The 15,079-nt window shown below is 41.2% G+C and overlaps 3 protein-coding genes across 4 annotated transcripts in view; 1 reads left to right on the plus strand and 2 right to left on the minus strand.

The window, feature by feature from the left end:
- The window catches only part of pole (polymerase (DNA directed), epsilon), a 29,735-nt gene extending 26,409 nt beyond the window's left edge, over positions 1-3,326 (minus strand). The window contains exons 1-7 of the mRNA XM_088935738.1: positions 3,259-3,326; positions 2,756-2,891; positions 2,129-2,209; positions 1,726-1,770; positions 1,372-1,464; positions 908-1,062; positions 272-416 (exon numbers count right to left, since the gene is read on the minus strand). Coding sequence (XP_088791864.1) covers positions 272-416; positions 908-1,062; positions 1,372-1,464; positions 1,726-1,770; positions 2,129-2,209; positions 2,756-2,891; positions 3,259-3,326 — 723 coding nt within the window. The remainder of the gene's footprint in view (positions 1-271; positions 417-907; positions 1,063-1,371; positions 1,465-1,725; positions 1,771-2,128; positions 2,210-2,755; positions 2,892-3,258) is intronic.
- Positions 3,327-4,057: 731 nt separating this feature from the next.
- On the plus strand, positions 4,058-7,680 carry pxmp2 (peroxisomal membrane protein 2). The gene is made up of 5 exons (XM_088935879.1): positions 4,058-4,250; positions 5,044-5,166; positions 5,436-5,598; positions 6,584-6,703; positions 6,815-7,680. The coding sequence occupies exons 1-5, from the start codon at positions 4,141-4,143 to the stop codon at positions 6,881-6,883; spliced, it is 585 nt and encodes a 194-aa protein (XP_088792005.1). The 5' UTR covers positions 4,058-4,140; the 3' UTR covers positions 6,884-7,680.
- Positions 7,681-11,678: 3,998 nt separating this feature from the next.
- On the minus strand, positions 11,679-13,935 carry isg15 (ISG15 ubiquitin like modifier). Of its 2 annotated transcripts, none has more exons than XM_088936137.1 (2): positions 13,817-13,935; positions 11,679-13,212 (listed from the first exon to the last, which is right to left on the minus strand). In XM_088936137.1, the coding sequence occupies exon 2, from the start codon at positions 13,188-13,190 to the stop codon at positions 12,717-12,719; it is 474 nt and encodes a 157-aa protein (XP_088792263.1). In that variant the 5' UTR covers positions 13,191-13,212; positions 13,817-13,935; the 3' UTR covers positions 11,679-12,716. The 2 variants fall into 2 exon arrangements, with proteins under 2 accessions (XP_088792263.1, XP_088792262.1); XM_088936136.1 differs by having other exon boundaries at positions 11,679-13,215.
- Between the last annotated feature and the right edge of the window lie 1,144 nt (positions 13,936-15,079).

A 15,079-nucleotide genomic window follows, 5' to 3' on the forward strand; every position in this document is an offset into this window, starting at 1 on the left:
AACCTCCTAATAATCCCCATCTATGAACTGGCTTCATCACTCTGTTCTCCTCCCCACTGTAAGCTGGTGTGTGGGGAGTGTACTGGCGCACTATGGCTGCCGTTGCATCATCCAGGTGGGGCTTTACACATCTGGTGGTGGAGGGGTTCCCCATTACCTGTAAAGCGCTTTGAGTGGAGCGTCCTGAAAATCGCTACATAAGTGTAAGCAATTATTATTAACTTTTGCCCAGACATCAGCCTCATTTTCCAGCCATACCACAAACACTTACCACATGGATCTTGAGGTCAATGGACAGACGGACATGATAGGGCACGTCGTACTCCCGCATGTCCACAATATTGTCCAGCTGGTCTGTGATCTTCTTCGAAGCCCCATCTTCATCTGGGGCCACCACATTGCCCCCCGATAGAGCACTGAAAGACAAGAGCCTACTGATTCGCCAAATACTACAAAAACCAGCCCAAATAGGAAGGTTTGCAGAGAGGTAGAGAGATCTTACTTTAGATGATGACACAGTACTGTAACTGACCCTGGAGCAGAGAGGTTTATCACTTTGCAGCTTCATCAGGTCTTAAAGTAACATTAATAATATGTGAAGGAATATGGATATAACATAACTTCACTTTATTAACCCTTTACAATTTCTTGCATTAGGAATTATCTTTTCGCATACCTCAGCTTGCTCTCCATGAGACACACAGACAGGGAGGGAAGCTTGGGGTCAGAGTGCAGGGTCTGCCATTGTACAGTGCCCCTGGAGCATTTGGGGTTAAGGGCCTTGCTCAGGAGCCCAACGGAGTAGGATTCCTCTGCTGGCTGCGGGATTTGAACCAGCAACCTTCCAGCCACAGGTACAGATCCTTAGCCACAGAGCCACCTTCCGAGTGTTTTTTTATATCAGTACCTCGACAGCATGGCAGTGTAGGCGTCATTGGACTTCTCTCGTTCCCGATTCTTGCGCACAGCGGGCGAGATCTCCCTTTTCACTTTGACGAGGTCATCAACGGTGTTGAAGGACAGCCTGATATAGCTCCTCTTCAGACCCACCAGGTGATTGGGCTGTGAAGAGGGGTGTGTGACACCAAGACAGTGACCCACTGCTGCACTGCTGTACTGACTGCGTGCACAGCTTGAGAAACTGCATCACTGCCAGTGAAACATCAAAACTGTGCAATTCTACAGAATTATTAAACCTGATGGTGTGTTAAAAAACACCCTAACATTGCTGACCTTTGTAGATGTATTATACATAAAACATGGCATTTCTCACTGAGAAAGGCGAATAAACCTGCATAAGCCAAGCACATATTTGTCGATAGGACAAACGCCTGATTTTCATTTGATTTCACATTTCTTTTTGTGACTCACCAGATCCAAGTCCTCTTTGAGAACAATCTCCAACTTCGCGATCTTCCCCTGGAACTTCTTCGACAGGAAGGAAATGACCTCTCTCTCGCAGTTCTGTTTCACAAGACAGACAGACATGCGTTCCGGTGAAAATGAGGCACTGTTATAGCGGCGTGAAAATATATCTGGCTCCTTCCCTTCTGTTCTCTGCTTGTGTGGAATATGGATAGCTGATATTCTGTTTCTGGAATAAAAATAAGATCAATAACTGCTAGCCCCAGCAATTTACTTTTGGAATACTGATTCCGTCATCGCTCTGTGCATTAACGAGCTCCAGGACCCACCACAATCAAACTCAACAACAGATATACTCACCTTTTTAGTCGCTATGTAGAAATAGGGTTTATATGGGAGCGCCACCTGGAATGAATGAGATGTTAAACTAAAATAATTACACACAAACAAATAAGGTAGAATTATATATTCAAGACAATGTATTTACATTTAGAGAAAAGCTTTCAGCTACAAAAATAAGAAAATAAATATTTCATAGCAGCTCAACAAAAGACAGTGAACTCTCGGGCATTGTCATTTGTAAGTTAAACTGTAAAGGTCTACCATTTAATGCTTTAATCCCTTTAGAGAACTGAAGAATGAAATCTTTTAAGGATTTCTAACCACCAAAAAGACAATGATCCTTGAACCACAAGCCTTGTGGTTTATATACAATGATCTCTCACACCTTGATTACTGTACATACTGTAGCCACTGTCCTCACCTTGTATTTGCTGCCATCCTCCTGGATGAAATAATAGTCTACACAACTGATCATCCTCTTGTCTTCATCCAGCACTTCAGCCTGCACAGACACAGGGCATTGCAGACACACAGTGTAAATCATAAGTCACAGCAGGTGAACAAGTAACTTGCATGCATATACACAGATCAGCATCTATGTTGCTATGTTGTTTTCTTAGCCCTAAGATATCCGAGGTCATTACAAAAATAAAATAAAAATAATTAGAAAGTAAAGGGTCTAATTAAGAGAACTTCATGAGGGATGAGGAGTTTCTAGATTGAAGTCACAAATGCCCCTATTTTGGGCATGGCTGGCACTCTGCAATAGTAACTCGCTCTATGGCCAGAGAACTTTATATTCACTTAAGCCTACACTCACTGGAAACACACAGCTAATAATATAGGAAAGGTTGCAAACAAGATGCTGCCATTCAGCCCCATACTTTAGTAGCTAATTAGAGTCCCCGAAAGCCCACACAGGTGTTTTCTGGTGCCAGAATCCCTTTGGCCACAACGCAGGTACAGCAATTTGGAACAATGCCTCACAGCTCCCAGCTCCTACAATAAATGGCCTCAAGTCTTAAGCAAGTCTTAAACCCGGGCATACCGGGTGCATGTTGATAAGCCAGCCCGTCTTCTCCCCGGGCTCTTTCATCCTCTCGAAGCCGAAGCGAGCATCCATCTCGTCGGTAAACTGGCTGCGCTCCAGGCGCTTGAGGGCTGACAAGGAGGTGGTTTCATCCCTGCGGAGAATTGCAATAACACTCTGTCTCCGGGCTACCATAGGTGACAACGCCACAGTCGGCAGCTGACAGTACCAAGAACGCCCTTCAGTCTCAGGCTTGAGCTCAACTCTGATCAAAAGCATGCATGCAGCGCAAAAACTTGTCGGAAAAGTCAACCAAATGGTTTGCCCAACTATGCAACTAGTGGGGATAGAAGTTTGAAGAGGACACACAAAAAAACACTGTTATACTAAACATACTACAGTGAACTCGGAAATTCCTCTAAAAAAAGGAATCGCCGTGAAGCTCCATTTATGTTTAATTCTCCCATTGTGCTATTTTGCTCCCGCACAGTCGTATAAAAAAAGTGAAATAATTAACTTACTGCTGATTTTCCTGGTCACCTCCTTGTCCCCGGTCGGCTTTAAACCTCCCGCTGTTTTGTAGAACCATGTCTTATTTGAAACCAATGTTTTTAATAGAACACTGTGCATGCAGCTGGGATGACAGACACTGAGACAGTCACACCACACATGCACACAGTAAGAACTGGATCTTCGGGTTCTAATCTTAGAATTTAAATGCGCACCTCTGAAGATCTGAGTTTGCCTATGGGGGGGGAATCAAACTGACTGCATGCCCCCCAATGCAGCAGTTATAATTATGAATCGAGCTCAGTTATACGGTAAATAAAATATCAGCACTAACGCGATCTTTACTTCTCACAGAACAGAACTTGGCGCGCTGATTGCCATTTCTCGCGAGAGAAGACCTCAGAACCCGCGAGTTTAATTCAATCCCCGCCCCCACGTGGAATAAACCCCGCCCCCGTCGTAGCGTCCTTAAAATTGAACCAATTAGAGTTCGGGCGTTGGTCCCCCCTCCCACATGGTCATGCCACATCCTTTCACATTACCGCTTTAAAAAGGGAAGCCGTTTTTCTGCTGAAAGAAACCCGTGGCGACCATATAATGTCATGATCTCATACTATTTTAAATATAGAAATCCACAGCTTATACTAGCAACTAACTAAATGTTGAATGCTTAGCCACGGTATTCAAGATGTTGTAATGTAATGGTATTAGATGGTGTTGCTGAAAATCCAAACATGCACGAAAGGCGCAAGTGCTCATCTTTTATAATGTATACGGTAGACGGGGCGTGTTTTCTGTTGTCCGCACTGTGATGTGCAAGACTGAGCCACTCGGTTTGGCTTTGCACCAGGGGGTCTTTGTAAGTGAATGTCTGTAGCTTACTGGGGGTTACAATGCCGGTGGAGTCTGTGCCTATCCGAGATTCGGCTTTCTACCAGCGTCTGCTGCAGCAGTACTTGAATTTATTGAAAAAATACCCGATCCTCACTAAATCCGTGACCAGGTAAGTCTCGGTGACCCTGATTGACTTGAACACTGCTCTTCGTTTCTTGAAGTTTTCAAACACTTGATTTCAATAGTCCTTTCTGCTGTTCTGTTTGTTTGTTTGCTTGTTTGTTTGTTTGTTTTCCGTCAGTATTCGTCACTATTGCGCTTGAACCTAAACGGATCCACCACTTTAGGAGGGTGGCAAACGCTACCTGTTCTTAAATTCTCCCATGTGCACAAACCCGATGACAGTTTATGCAAAATAAGTTAGGGACCGGTTGGTACGGTGACAATGTATTTCCCACGTTGAGCGTACGTGACCAAATCGTTCAAAAGCAGCTGGTACTGTGAAACTGGTGACACAGTAGCCAAAACCTCTCCATCTAGTAAGCAACACGCTGTTGGTAAGTGTGTAGCTTTGTTGTTGTTTCAACCTACGTGTCTTTACTCAGTCAATATAATCATTTTTAAGGCAGATGCACCTCGAACTACCTACTTATGTATAGGAAGTGAGAAAAGGGAGTACCGGACGTGAGATATAGTTAGATTAAAATGAATCCGCGAGAACACCTCTAACACGAAAGTGACTTTTGCACCCCGACCCATATTCCCACCCCTATCCTCTGCCAATCTGTTAGCACTCTGCCGAGATCCTCCCCTGGTTAAAGTTAAGTGGTGGATTTCGACGTTATCAGCAAGCCCTGCATCGTGTTCCCCTGCTGGGGAAGGTTGATCTGAGCATCTGACGCAACGCGAGGCCGTTTGTTCATTATAACGCTGTACTGACGGTGCCGCCCCCCCCCCCCCAGCGGTATCCTGTCTGCGCTCGGGAACCTGCTGTCTCAAGCCCTGGAGAGGAGAGGAAGAGACAAGGCTGGCAAATCGGGAAAGGAGCTGGACCTTTTAGGACCTGCTCGCTTTGCAGTTTACGGGTATGCTGGATTTTCCGGAGTCCTCCAGTCTTTTTCACTTGGTTTCTGATTTTTCTAAAAGAATGATCAAGGGATGTGTATTGGGGATGCTGCCTACATTTATTACAGAATGTTATGTGTTTTTTTCATTGGGCTCTCTAATTTAGGCTATTGCAGTCATTTCAGTGCATGTTAGATTAGCATGATTCAGTGAAAGTCTAGCCTGATGTGTGGCCCCGTGAGAATGAGTCCAAGCATGACGGGAGTTTTACCTGTTGGTTTTCCTCCAGGCTGTGTGTCACGGGCCCTGTGAGTCACTATTTCTACCAGTTACTGGAGCTGCTCCTGCCCACCTCCATACCGTACTGCATGCTGAAGAGACTGCTCCTGGATCGCCTCGTCTTTTCTCCTGCCTTCCTCCTGCTCTTCTTCCTCGTCATGAACATGTTAGAGGTCAGTCTGCCTCCCAGGGGGCCGGAGGTTCTGTCCTTCAGTTCAGTTTATTTGGCACGTGCATTTCACTGTGCACTAGTGCGAGGAAATGATTATTTGCATGTGTGCTCCATTACAAAGACATTAAAGGAATCATCCAAAACATAAACACGGAACAGTAGCAGCAACAACAAGTTAAATAACGTACAACTTTTAAAAAACTCAGCCAAGCAGTGTGAGAAAAACACATCAATGTGAGCCAGTGGTAGGAGTAGAGCTAAGTAATCTGACAGCTTGTGGGAAGAAACTCTCTGAATCTGGAAGTTTGTGCCTTTATGCTCCTATAACACTTACCAGAGGGAAGTGGGGAGAAAAATGAGAAACCAGGATGACTGGTATCCTTAGCAATACTTCCAGCCTTCCTGAGACAGCGAGTTGTAAAAATGTCCACAATAGAGAGGAGCTGTACCCCACTGATGGACTGGGCTGACCTGATCACCCCCTGTAACGCCTTCCAGTCAGACAGTGAGCTGCTGCCAAACCCCACTGTAATACCACACGTGAGCACACTCTCAATAGTGCACGTGTAAAAAGTTGTAAGGACAGCAGTGAAGATAGACCACATTTTTTCAACTGTCTGAGGAAGCAAAGGCGCTATTGTGCCGTCTTTGTAGCTCCAGTTGCATGCTGGGACCATATTAAATCATTAGTGATGAGGGTACCCCGGAATTTGAAGCTGCTAACCGTCTCTACAGCCACCCCATGGATGTGAATAGGGGTGGGGTCCCCACCCTGCTTTCTAAAATCGATGACCAGCTCTTTGGTTTTGCTGACGTTGAGGGAGAGATTCCTTTTTTTTTTCCTTTTGGAGAATCATGCCATAGAGCTCCCATGGTACATATCTGGCACAGGATGAAATGTCTGCCTGAGCATGATTTCCCACACAGGTAGTCATAAGTAATTGGACTGTTGTGATCTGAAGCCCCACTTTATTTTGCCTTTGAAGGGTAAGAATTGGTCAGCGTTCCAGGAGAAACTGAGAACAGGGTACTGGTCGGCGCTGAAGATGAACTGGAAAGTTTGGACCCCCTTTCAGTTTGTCAACATCAATTATGTTCCCGTGCAGGTGAGTCCTAGATGTAGACACTTGGACTTAAGGGATTGAATTTGTCTTCGATTAAATGGTGTCCTGGACATTAACAACTTGATTTTCTTTGTTTGTTTGTTTGTTTTTCAGTTTCGGGTGCTCTTTGCCAACCTTGTGGCTTTGTTTTGGTATGCCTACCTCGCTTCAGTGCGGAAATGAGGCCAGTAAGGTCATCAGCTAACTGGATTGGGTGAAGAGTGTGGTGATTATACAGAGTGTGTCTTTAACCACAGGCCTTGCAGGGTGTAGTAACACTAACATACACACTGGGACACAGGCCAGGACAGTGGCCCTCTGATTGAATCCTGCTGCGTGTACCATCTGTGGATTAAATTGAAAGAGGCGGGAGAGGGATGTGATCCGCAAATGGGAAAAGAGCAAATAATTGGTTAGGAGGATTGACAACTGGGAGAACACTTCAGTGAACTGCTTTCGAAATCTGAATTTGGCTCCGCGTTGACTGAAAGTCTATAATTTATCATTTAAACGGACAGAGACTGACTTAAAAAATGTGACTTCCACTCATCATTCGCCTTTGAGGGCCTTATGTCGTCCACTGGCCAGCTTGTAAAACTTATTTCTTCTGAGGAAGGTCATAGTTAACACGTAACTTAAATAAAGATGAACATATTTGTTTAACCACTAGTTAATCTCTATTTTAACCTGAAAAATATCAGCGATGACGCTTAAGGTTTTAGTATTTCAGTCATTCATGTGTATAGGCAAATCTTGAGTGTTATTTGGACCTGGATAGTGACAGTTTATGTGAAATAACCAGTTTAGTCAGATATTTTGAATTTCACAGATGTCTGAAGCATTACAAAAAATTAAAATATATAAACCTAACTGTTCTCTTGTCACATTTGCTTTTATTATGTCTCCAAATGTACATTATTTCTAATGGAAAATGGTTTTTACTTCAAACATTACAAATAAAAAGACTTGTTTTCCTTGTGGTTAGGTTCAAGAGCTTTATTTGTATACCATCCTGATTATGTTCTGTAAGCCTTTGGAAACATTACTTTATGCTAGAGTTGAAAAGAAAATACTAGACATTTGAGTAAACCTTTACTCTATCCTGTTAGATTATTACATTTTCCACATTGTATTGTTACTTTGTTGTATGATAAGTGTGATTCTTCCAATAATTTTAATCTTAAAATAAATTGTTCTTGTCTGTGTAGGAAAGGACAACATCCTGTTTAATGACGAGACAGAAAGAGAGCATCATGTTTTATTCCTTCTCCTAACAACAGAGGGCAGTGTTTATGCATAAATCAGCAGACAGATTGATATTATGCATAGACTTCTCTTCAATTTGACATTGTGTAATTCAGGATTAGTAAGAATTAGACTCCATGTGTGCAGCACAATGCCCACTTGCGTAATATCGCTGTCTTGCAGTACTGGGTCTCTTGGTTCAATTCCTGAGGTGCTGTTTGTGTGTTCTTCCGTGTTTATCTGGGTTTCCTTTGGGTGCCCCAGTTTCCTCCCACAGTCCAAAGACATACTGGTAGGTTAATTGGCTTCTGGGAAAATCCTGGTGTGAGTCCCATCCAGGGTGTATCCATTGGTAGGAGTTCATTATGTTTTAATTGGGAGAAGACAATACAGAAGGGAGGATAAGGGAATATAGTAGCTATCTGACTGTTAACGAACAATTTTTTTTCTCATAACAGGCTAACAAAAAAGCCCATATACCCTTTAACTATTTATGATTATGTACGGTCTTAAGATGATATACATCACTTAATCAAATTAATACATCACTTAAAATAAAGCAGCAGGTTTTTAAATATCCGATCTTAGGTAGGCACCTCCCTCCCTTCTAAAAATGTTTTCCTTAAACTTCTTCAGCATTTCATCTTGGGAGATCGTATGTGTCTGACTCTGAACATTAATGGAAGAGAGAGGGATGCTTTTTTATGCACAATCAGCGTATCTCCAGGTTTTAGACCATAGGACGACTACAGCGTCCACGTGGCCAGTGCCTTGTAGTCCTGTCCAGGGCCAGTTCTGGCCCTGCTGCTGCTTCCGATGTTCCTAGCCTGCACATTTCAGCAGTGCTCTACACACTCAACTTTCAGGAAAAGCGCGATCATCGCGATCAGGCAGATTTAATGCTGCAGAGCTGTGAAGGGCGATACACAGTGGAGTGGGATGATAGTTAGCGCTGCTGCCTCACAGTTCCTGGGTCCTACTCTGAGTTCTGCATGGGGCGCCTTCTGGGTGGTGCTTGCTGTTGTACATTCTGGCGCCGCCAATGTTTAATGAATGAGTGCCAGAGCTGAGTAGTACACAGCGATAGAGGAATACCACCCCGTGCCATCCTCAAAAGTAACGGGTTCTGTACAGCGAATCCAGAATAAGAGATGGGATCAATTTATTAGCCATATACAATTTCTTGCATTAGGAATTTGTCTTTTCCGCATACCCCAGCTTGCTCTCCATGAGACACACAGACGGAGAGAAGCTGGGGGTCAGAGCTCAGGGTCAGCCATTTATACGGCGCCCCTGGAGCAGTTGGGGTTAAGGGCCTTGCTCAGGGGCCCAACGGAGTATGTCTGGATTAAACGTGCAAAATCATGACGGAGTGGGACGGGTCCGTGACCCAGATACGACACTGAATCCAGAGGTGGTGGATTCAACACCATTTTATTGCAAAGCAATTTATTGGGACTATGAAACCTCAAATCGGTGTTCGCACGGATTATAGTGTGCAATCACAATAATAAATATTCATTTTAGTCCCGGAATTATGCAATCATAAGAAAATAATATACATTTGAGTCTCAGAATTATAAAGAAATGAAATGTCAAAAATGACCGTTTTTTTTAAATCCTCATCTGAAAAGAGATTTTTTCTTACTGCAGCTGTGATCGGATACTTCCTTACAAATTATAGCAAGCACACAAAAAAAAGAACCCATACAAGAGTTACTCGTTCACAAAATATTTGAGTTTTTTGTGAAATGTAGAAGTCGATGTAGAAGCAGCACCGGGCGGCGGTCTGTTCTGCCCTGCGACAGCATCAGCTGGTATCTACGAAACTGCTAGCAAGCTTCTCCACAGGCAGTCTCGTCCTGCCCACTACCTTCACGTCACGTCGCGTTAGAAAAGCAAAGTTTCGATTTCTGAGCTCGGAAGACTTTCAGTTTCCTTTCCCTGTCTTTTTCACTTGAAATTGCCACACCTGCTAAGTGCGGCGTATCACAAAGATAACGTTTCTATAGCCTAATACGTTGTGCTCCGCAGGTAGCTGGTGTCTTGTCCCGATTAGCGTATCGGTACAGAACATTTATCCAGGTTCCGCAGAAGAGCTAAGTCGTCCCACCACCATAGGTGTTTCACAAACGGATTTACTAATGAATCTGAACGTTTTCTAAGGAGGCATTTTTAGCACTGCAAACGATGAGGCGCGCTTATTAAATTAGACGTGGGTTGCACAGTACGATGACTCATCACGCTGCTGGAGCTTCAGTGCTTGATTCTATGTTGTCCCCATCTTCATTTAGATTTTCAACAAGTGCGTGGTTTTCTTCTTCTTCCCAGAGTCTAAATGCACCTTAGCTAGGTCGCTTTGTGTCCCAATAAATATCACAATTCAGAGCAATTACAGCACTGATGTGTTCATTTTAACATTACAGTACAGTAATCCCGGTGCGGTTTTCTAAAAAGATAGTATTAACATACGTTATTGGAGTACAGTGAAATCAACTGAAAGTTACATTTACTGTATGTGGTATTACTGGATTATGTACTGCAAGTCTACCACCAAAGACGGAGGTGGACTTGGAATCTTTAAAGCAAAAGGCCTTCTTGCACAAACAGTGATGAAATTCCCCCACTGAAGGGTCAGGAAGTTCAGTATTGTAACAGGAAGCATCATCTTAATATAACATTGATGTAATCGCATACAAAGCAAAAGCGAGCTTATGCAATGCTGAGCAATTTGCTACTAGTTTTTCAAACAGGTTATAAGCCAATTTGATGATGCTTTCCCATTGTTCTTCTTAATAAAATATCCTCAGAATATATTACTTTTCCTGGTCCCTTGGAAGAAACAGTTAAAAAAGTAAACTTTTTAATCTTTGTCTGATGAAGACTGACATTAAAAATGCACCTTCTTATTTAAATGAGTTTGTTCACCTTCAATCAGACTTAAAGCATATAGTACACTGGAGACATGACCTTAAAGATTAATACGAGTTCAGCACAGTTTATGTGCTTGTGACCATATTACAATGAATATTTTTCTTTAATCATACTTTACCACTGATAACATTTACGGTTTTCATGTTTTGGCCTAAATGTAGGTTGATAGATCTTATACTGTTTGTACTTTAGTGTGACACTTAAATAGCACCTAAAATTGTCTGTTATACCACTTCCCAACAAGCTATTGTTTTACTTCAGACTCAATAAATAAGATGTACTTCCATCTTTCAAGTTAGTGTTTTTAGTCCTGGTTTGAAAGAAAATGTAAAATAATGCGTGTAAAACACATACAGCATTGGGAACCCCGGTTAATAGTCTGAGCTCTCAGAAAAATTCTTTTATATTACATTTTTGAAGTTTAAAAGAAATTCTAGAAACTCTTTTCTTATCAACCTTTCATAAAAGTGTTGATCCTGGTGCACTGTACTGACACATTGACTTATTATGTGAATTATATATATTTTTTTATTCCTGGAGCATGTCTCTTACTAGTAAAATAATTAGCAAATACAAATAGGATTTTAGTGCCTCATAATGCAGAAAACGGCATTAAAATGTTATTTATGTTGAAGCATGTTATGACTTCTGCCATTTATTTTTATGAGTTAATTTTAATAACAAAATCCAGCATAATTAAAAAAAAAGGTATCCACCTTCATTTGCTGGGTAATTCCAATCTTTCATGAATAAGCCCTGATAATGCAGAAAAGACAGAAGACAAGGACACAGACATTGATTTCCATGGATTTTTATCTATATACTATATTTTATTTAAAATATAAGCAATATACAAGCATTAATCTTAAACACAGTAAAATCAAACATATAGAGAGCAGATGCCACCAGTACCTTCATATGATCTGGAAAACAAATAATTTCTAGAAAGTATGATGCATACAATTTTAAATATTGGTGTATACAATCTGAGTGAATCTATCATCTCTTTAGCTTGTAACACCTAGATTTGCAGGATTTCTTAAAACTGTAAAAATCACAGTCCACAAAGATGCTCAGAATGTCATTAAACATGGAATGTCTTATCCTCATTCTCCTGCTGTTAATCCTAGGTTCTAAACTGTCACTCAAAAACTTAATTCTTGAAAATGATCCTGAAAAAAGCTTACCTAAACACATATTAAGTCAGGGTTCCCCAACCTTGGTCCTGGAGAGCCCCAGCCAAGCATATTTTGTATGTAGGCCAACATTAAATTAACAATGTTTAAATGACAATTTCATTGTGATCAAATAAACAATAATTGATTAGTTTTAAATGTAATAGTTTATAGAGAGTACTGAAATCTAAATAGCACACTAAAGCTTCCTTCCAGTACCAGTGTTATCTTAACTGAACAGATTAGTTGTCAGTCTTTAAAAACATGTGCCCTATAACACTAAAACTCTCCAGGAACAGAACTAGTGAACCCCGGTTTAAACTGATAAACACAGACTTCTATTCTTGTTCGTACATTAATACAACCACGGGAAACCAAATGAAAAAATAATAATTTACATCTTGGAAATGTGAATACAACTTAAAAAAATAAGACCTTTTTTATAAGTTTACTATAAATTAATACGGCATTAAGACAAAGGTCATATAGTATTTTTTTCATGCATTTTAAACCGTCATCAAGAAATTGCTCCCAATTAGCACCCCCGCTTCAATAAAAAATACAAACAGAAGTCTATTTTTCGCTCAGGAATGGTACTATTAGTACGTTAAACATCGAGAGAAGTCTTTATAGTGGGAAACAAACAAGCTCGTCTATAACAATTAACCGCCTCTCAGACGAAGCGCTAAAAAGATAGTGGACTCTGGCATGATATTGTAATACTCCAGGGTCTTGCCATCTTCCATCTGCTTGCCTTCAAAGATGAGCCTTTGTTGGTCTACGGGAACTCTCTCCACCTCTTGAACTTTGTATTTAAATTCATTCACGGTCATATCAGGGGTAACGTCGTAGGTGTGCGTATGACCCTTGTCGTTCTTCAGGAAGATCTGGAAGGGTCGTGGCTCGGCGATGACGAGAACCGCGACGACGTCTCCGGATCTCAGTCCATATGCACTCAGGGTCTTCGTGTCGTCGTCGAGATCTCTTCTGCTCCCGTTCTGCACGGATAATCGCTGCTTACTGTGCAGCACGTTCGCCCTGTGGGCGATCATCTGCTTCAGCTCACCAACGGTGACGCCCGGATTTACAGACAGGTAAAAAGTCGTTCCTCCGATGAATTTGATTGTCAGCTCCATTGCAAGCAGATGTGTTGAGCCGCTGCTAAGAAAATCAACAGAAAGATCAGTCCTGCCTTCCTTTCCGGAGAACAGCGAACTCACAAGGTCTAATGAATGAACTAATAAAACGTGCAAGTGGTCAGATTGAAGAGTCCTGCGACTTATAAACGGTGCAGAATTCAGAGCTACTTGAATTCCATCATCTCCATCCTATCGCAAGCTCAACTAATTAGCAGTTATTCATAAGTACTTTTGAAGTAATTGTTCTACAAGAATTAGATGTGAATCGCTTCAGTTATTGAACAGAAGCTATTTTGGTAAAAAAAAAAGAAGTATTTGTGTACTATTGATATTTTACTATTGAAATTTACAAGCCGGAAACAGTTGATCTGAACTAGAATAGCACAAGTTGCATTTTAACTGTTATTCTGTTTTTTAAGACGTTAAATCTCACGATAAATGCACGATAAAAACTCTCGGTACTTCACAGACTTTACAGACTGTTCTTCAATCAATTAGTGCATTAAACCTTTAATTGTCTATTTGTTTTGTTTCATTTAGAATTTCATAAAGAATTAAAAATGGAATACCTAACAGTACCAAAAAGTAATCAATAAGTTACCAAGTGATGAAGAAAAACATACCTTTATCTCAAATAAAGTCGTAGCGCACAGAATAAAATTCGATCGGCTGTCAAAGGTTGTCTTTTGCCGCGAAGGTCTTTTCAGGTGCTCGGTCTCTGCCTCGAATGCTACAGTACTGTGGCTGCACAGCTGTTTATTAAAAGCTGTTTTACAGTGAAGTCCTGCCCCCTTCTCTACGTCACTCAGCATCTGATCATCAACTTTCGTTTTCCATCTTCAAAAGCTTTCGTTTTCCATTTTTCTTGGCTTAATCGTCTGAGACTGCGACAGCGATCGATCTCTGGAATGAAATACATAACAAAAACAAGTCTGATTGTTGTGCTGGTTGTTTCTAACACGAAAAAATAAACTAGGTTATGTACAGCTGAACGAGTCGGCAATAAGCGCTTAATAATGAAATTTCCTACTATACGGAAGCATTTTCTCAACCGGTGTTTATAAAACACCAATCCAAAACTGTATCTGCATTTAAACTAGACACTGTTGATGATTTTTAGGTTTAAATAAAAAAAAAAATTGCTTGCCTAGCTTAACAGCACATTGCTTTGGAGAGATAAGTAGACAGTATGAAGTATGAAACACTGTAATTGTTTATATTAATTAAGCCCTTTATGAGCAAATGTAATCACATGTAACCTCCCTGTACTGCTTCATTGTCCATGCCACCATGCTGAAGGTCAGATTCTAGGCTGGTTTACAACTTCATAATGGTCCCAGACAAAAGACTCCAGCCTCAAAACAGCAATTGATCGACACACAGATAGCATCCCAGGTCCGGACTCTAACCTAGGGCCCCAGATACTTTTAACCTTAACCTTAATTATTTTTTGCCACTGTTATCAATAACGGATTGCATTCAACTTTTTTCTTCTGAATAAATAAGCACTAGTTAGTACTAGTTATCTAGAAACATCTATTGGTGAATTGTCTGTTATTTACTTTACTGTGTATGTGTCAAAATATGTAATTTACCATGTTTATGAAATTTCATGACTATTCCTTTCTACAAAACATTTTCATTATTGTAGATTAAACCATTTTCTAAAATATTCACCCTGAACTCGCCCACGAACCTAGCGCTGTTCACACTTAAGGGAGACCTATGAGAATCCTAGCACTTACTGTATGTTAACGCAAAGAATCTGACTTTGATCACCACATTCACGGGTATAAAATATCTGTGAACTTGATATCTTGAAATTCTCAGCTTTATGATTTTCTACTGATTTTTCTCCCAACACTATGTAACGTTTTTATCTGTGT

The sequence above is a fragment of the Atractosteus spatula genome, chromosome 17 (genome assembly GCF_055471065.1).
Source record: "Atractosteus spatula isolate fAtrSpa1 chromosome 17, fAtrSpa1.hap1, whole genome shotgun sequence".
In the NCBI taxonomy this organism is placed as follows: Eukaryota; Metazoa; Chordata; class Actinopteri; order Semionotiformes; family Lepisosteidae; genus Atractosteus; species Atractosteus spatula.

What these genes read in the sequence shown, in the direction of transcription:
- isg15 (XM_088936137.1), bottom strand. Translation starts at nt 13,190, where the DNA reads ATGGAGCTGACAATCAAATTCATCGGAGGAACGACTTTTTACCTGTCT.
- pxmp2 (XM_088935879.1), top strand. Translation starts at nt 4,141, where the DNA reads ATGCCGGTGGAGTCTGTGCCTATCCGAGATTCGGCTTTCTACCAGCGT. An exon ending in CTCACTAAATCCGTGACCAG is followed by an intron (nt 4,251 to 5,043) that starts GTAAGTCTCGGT and finishes CCCCCCCCCCAG; the next exon opens with CGGTATCCTGTCTGCGCTCG. An exon ending in GCTCGCTTTGCAGTTTACGG is followed by an intron (nt 5,167 to 5,435) that starts GTATGCTGGATT and finishes GTTTTCCTCCAG; the next exon opens with GCTGTGTGTCACGGGCCCTG.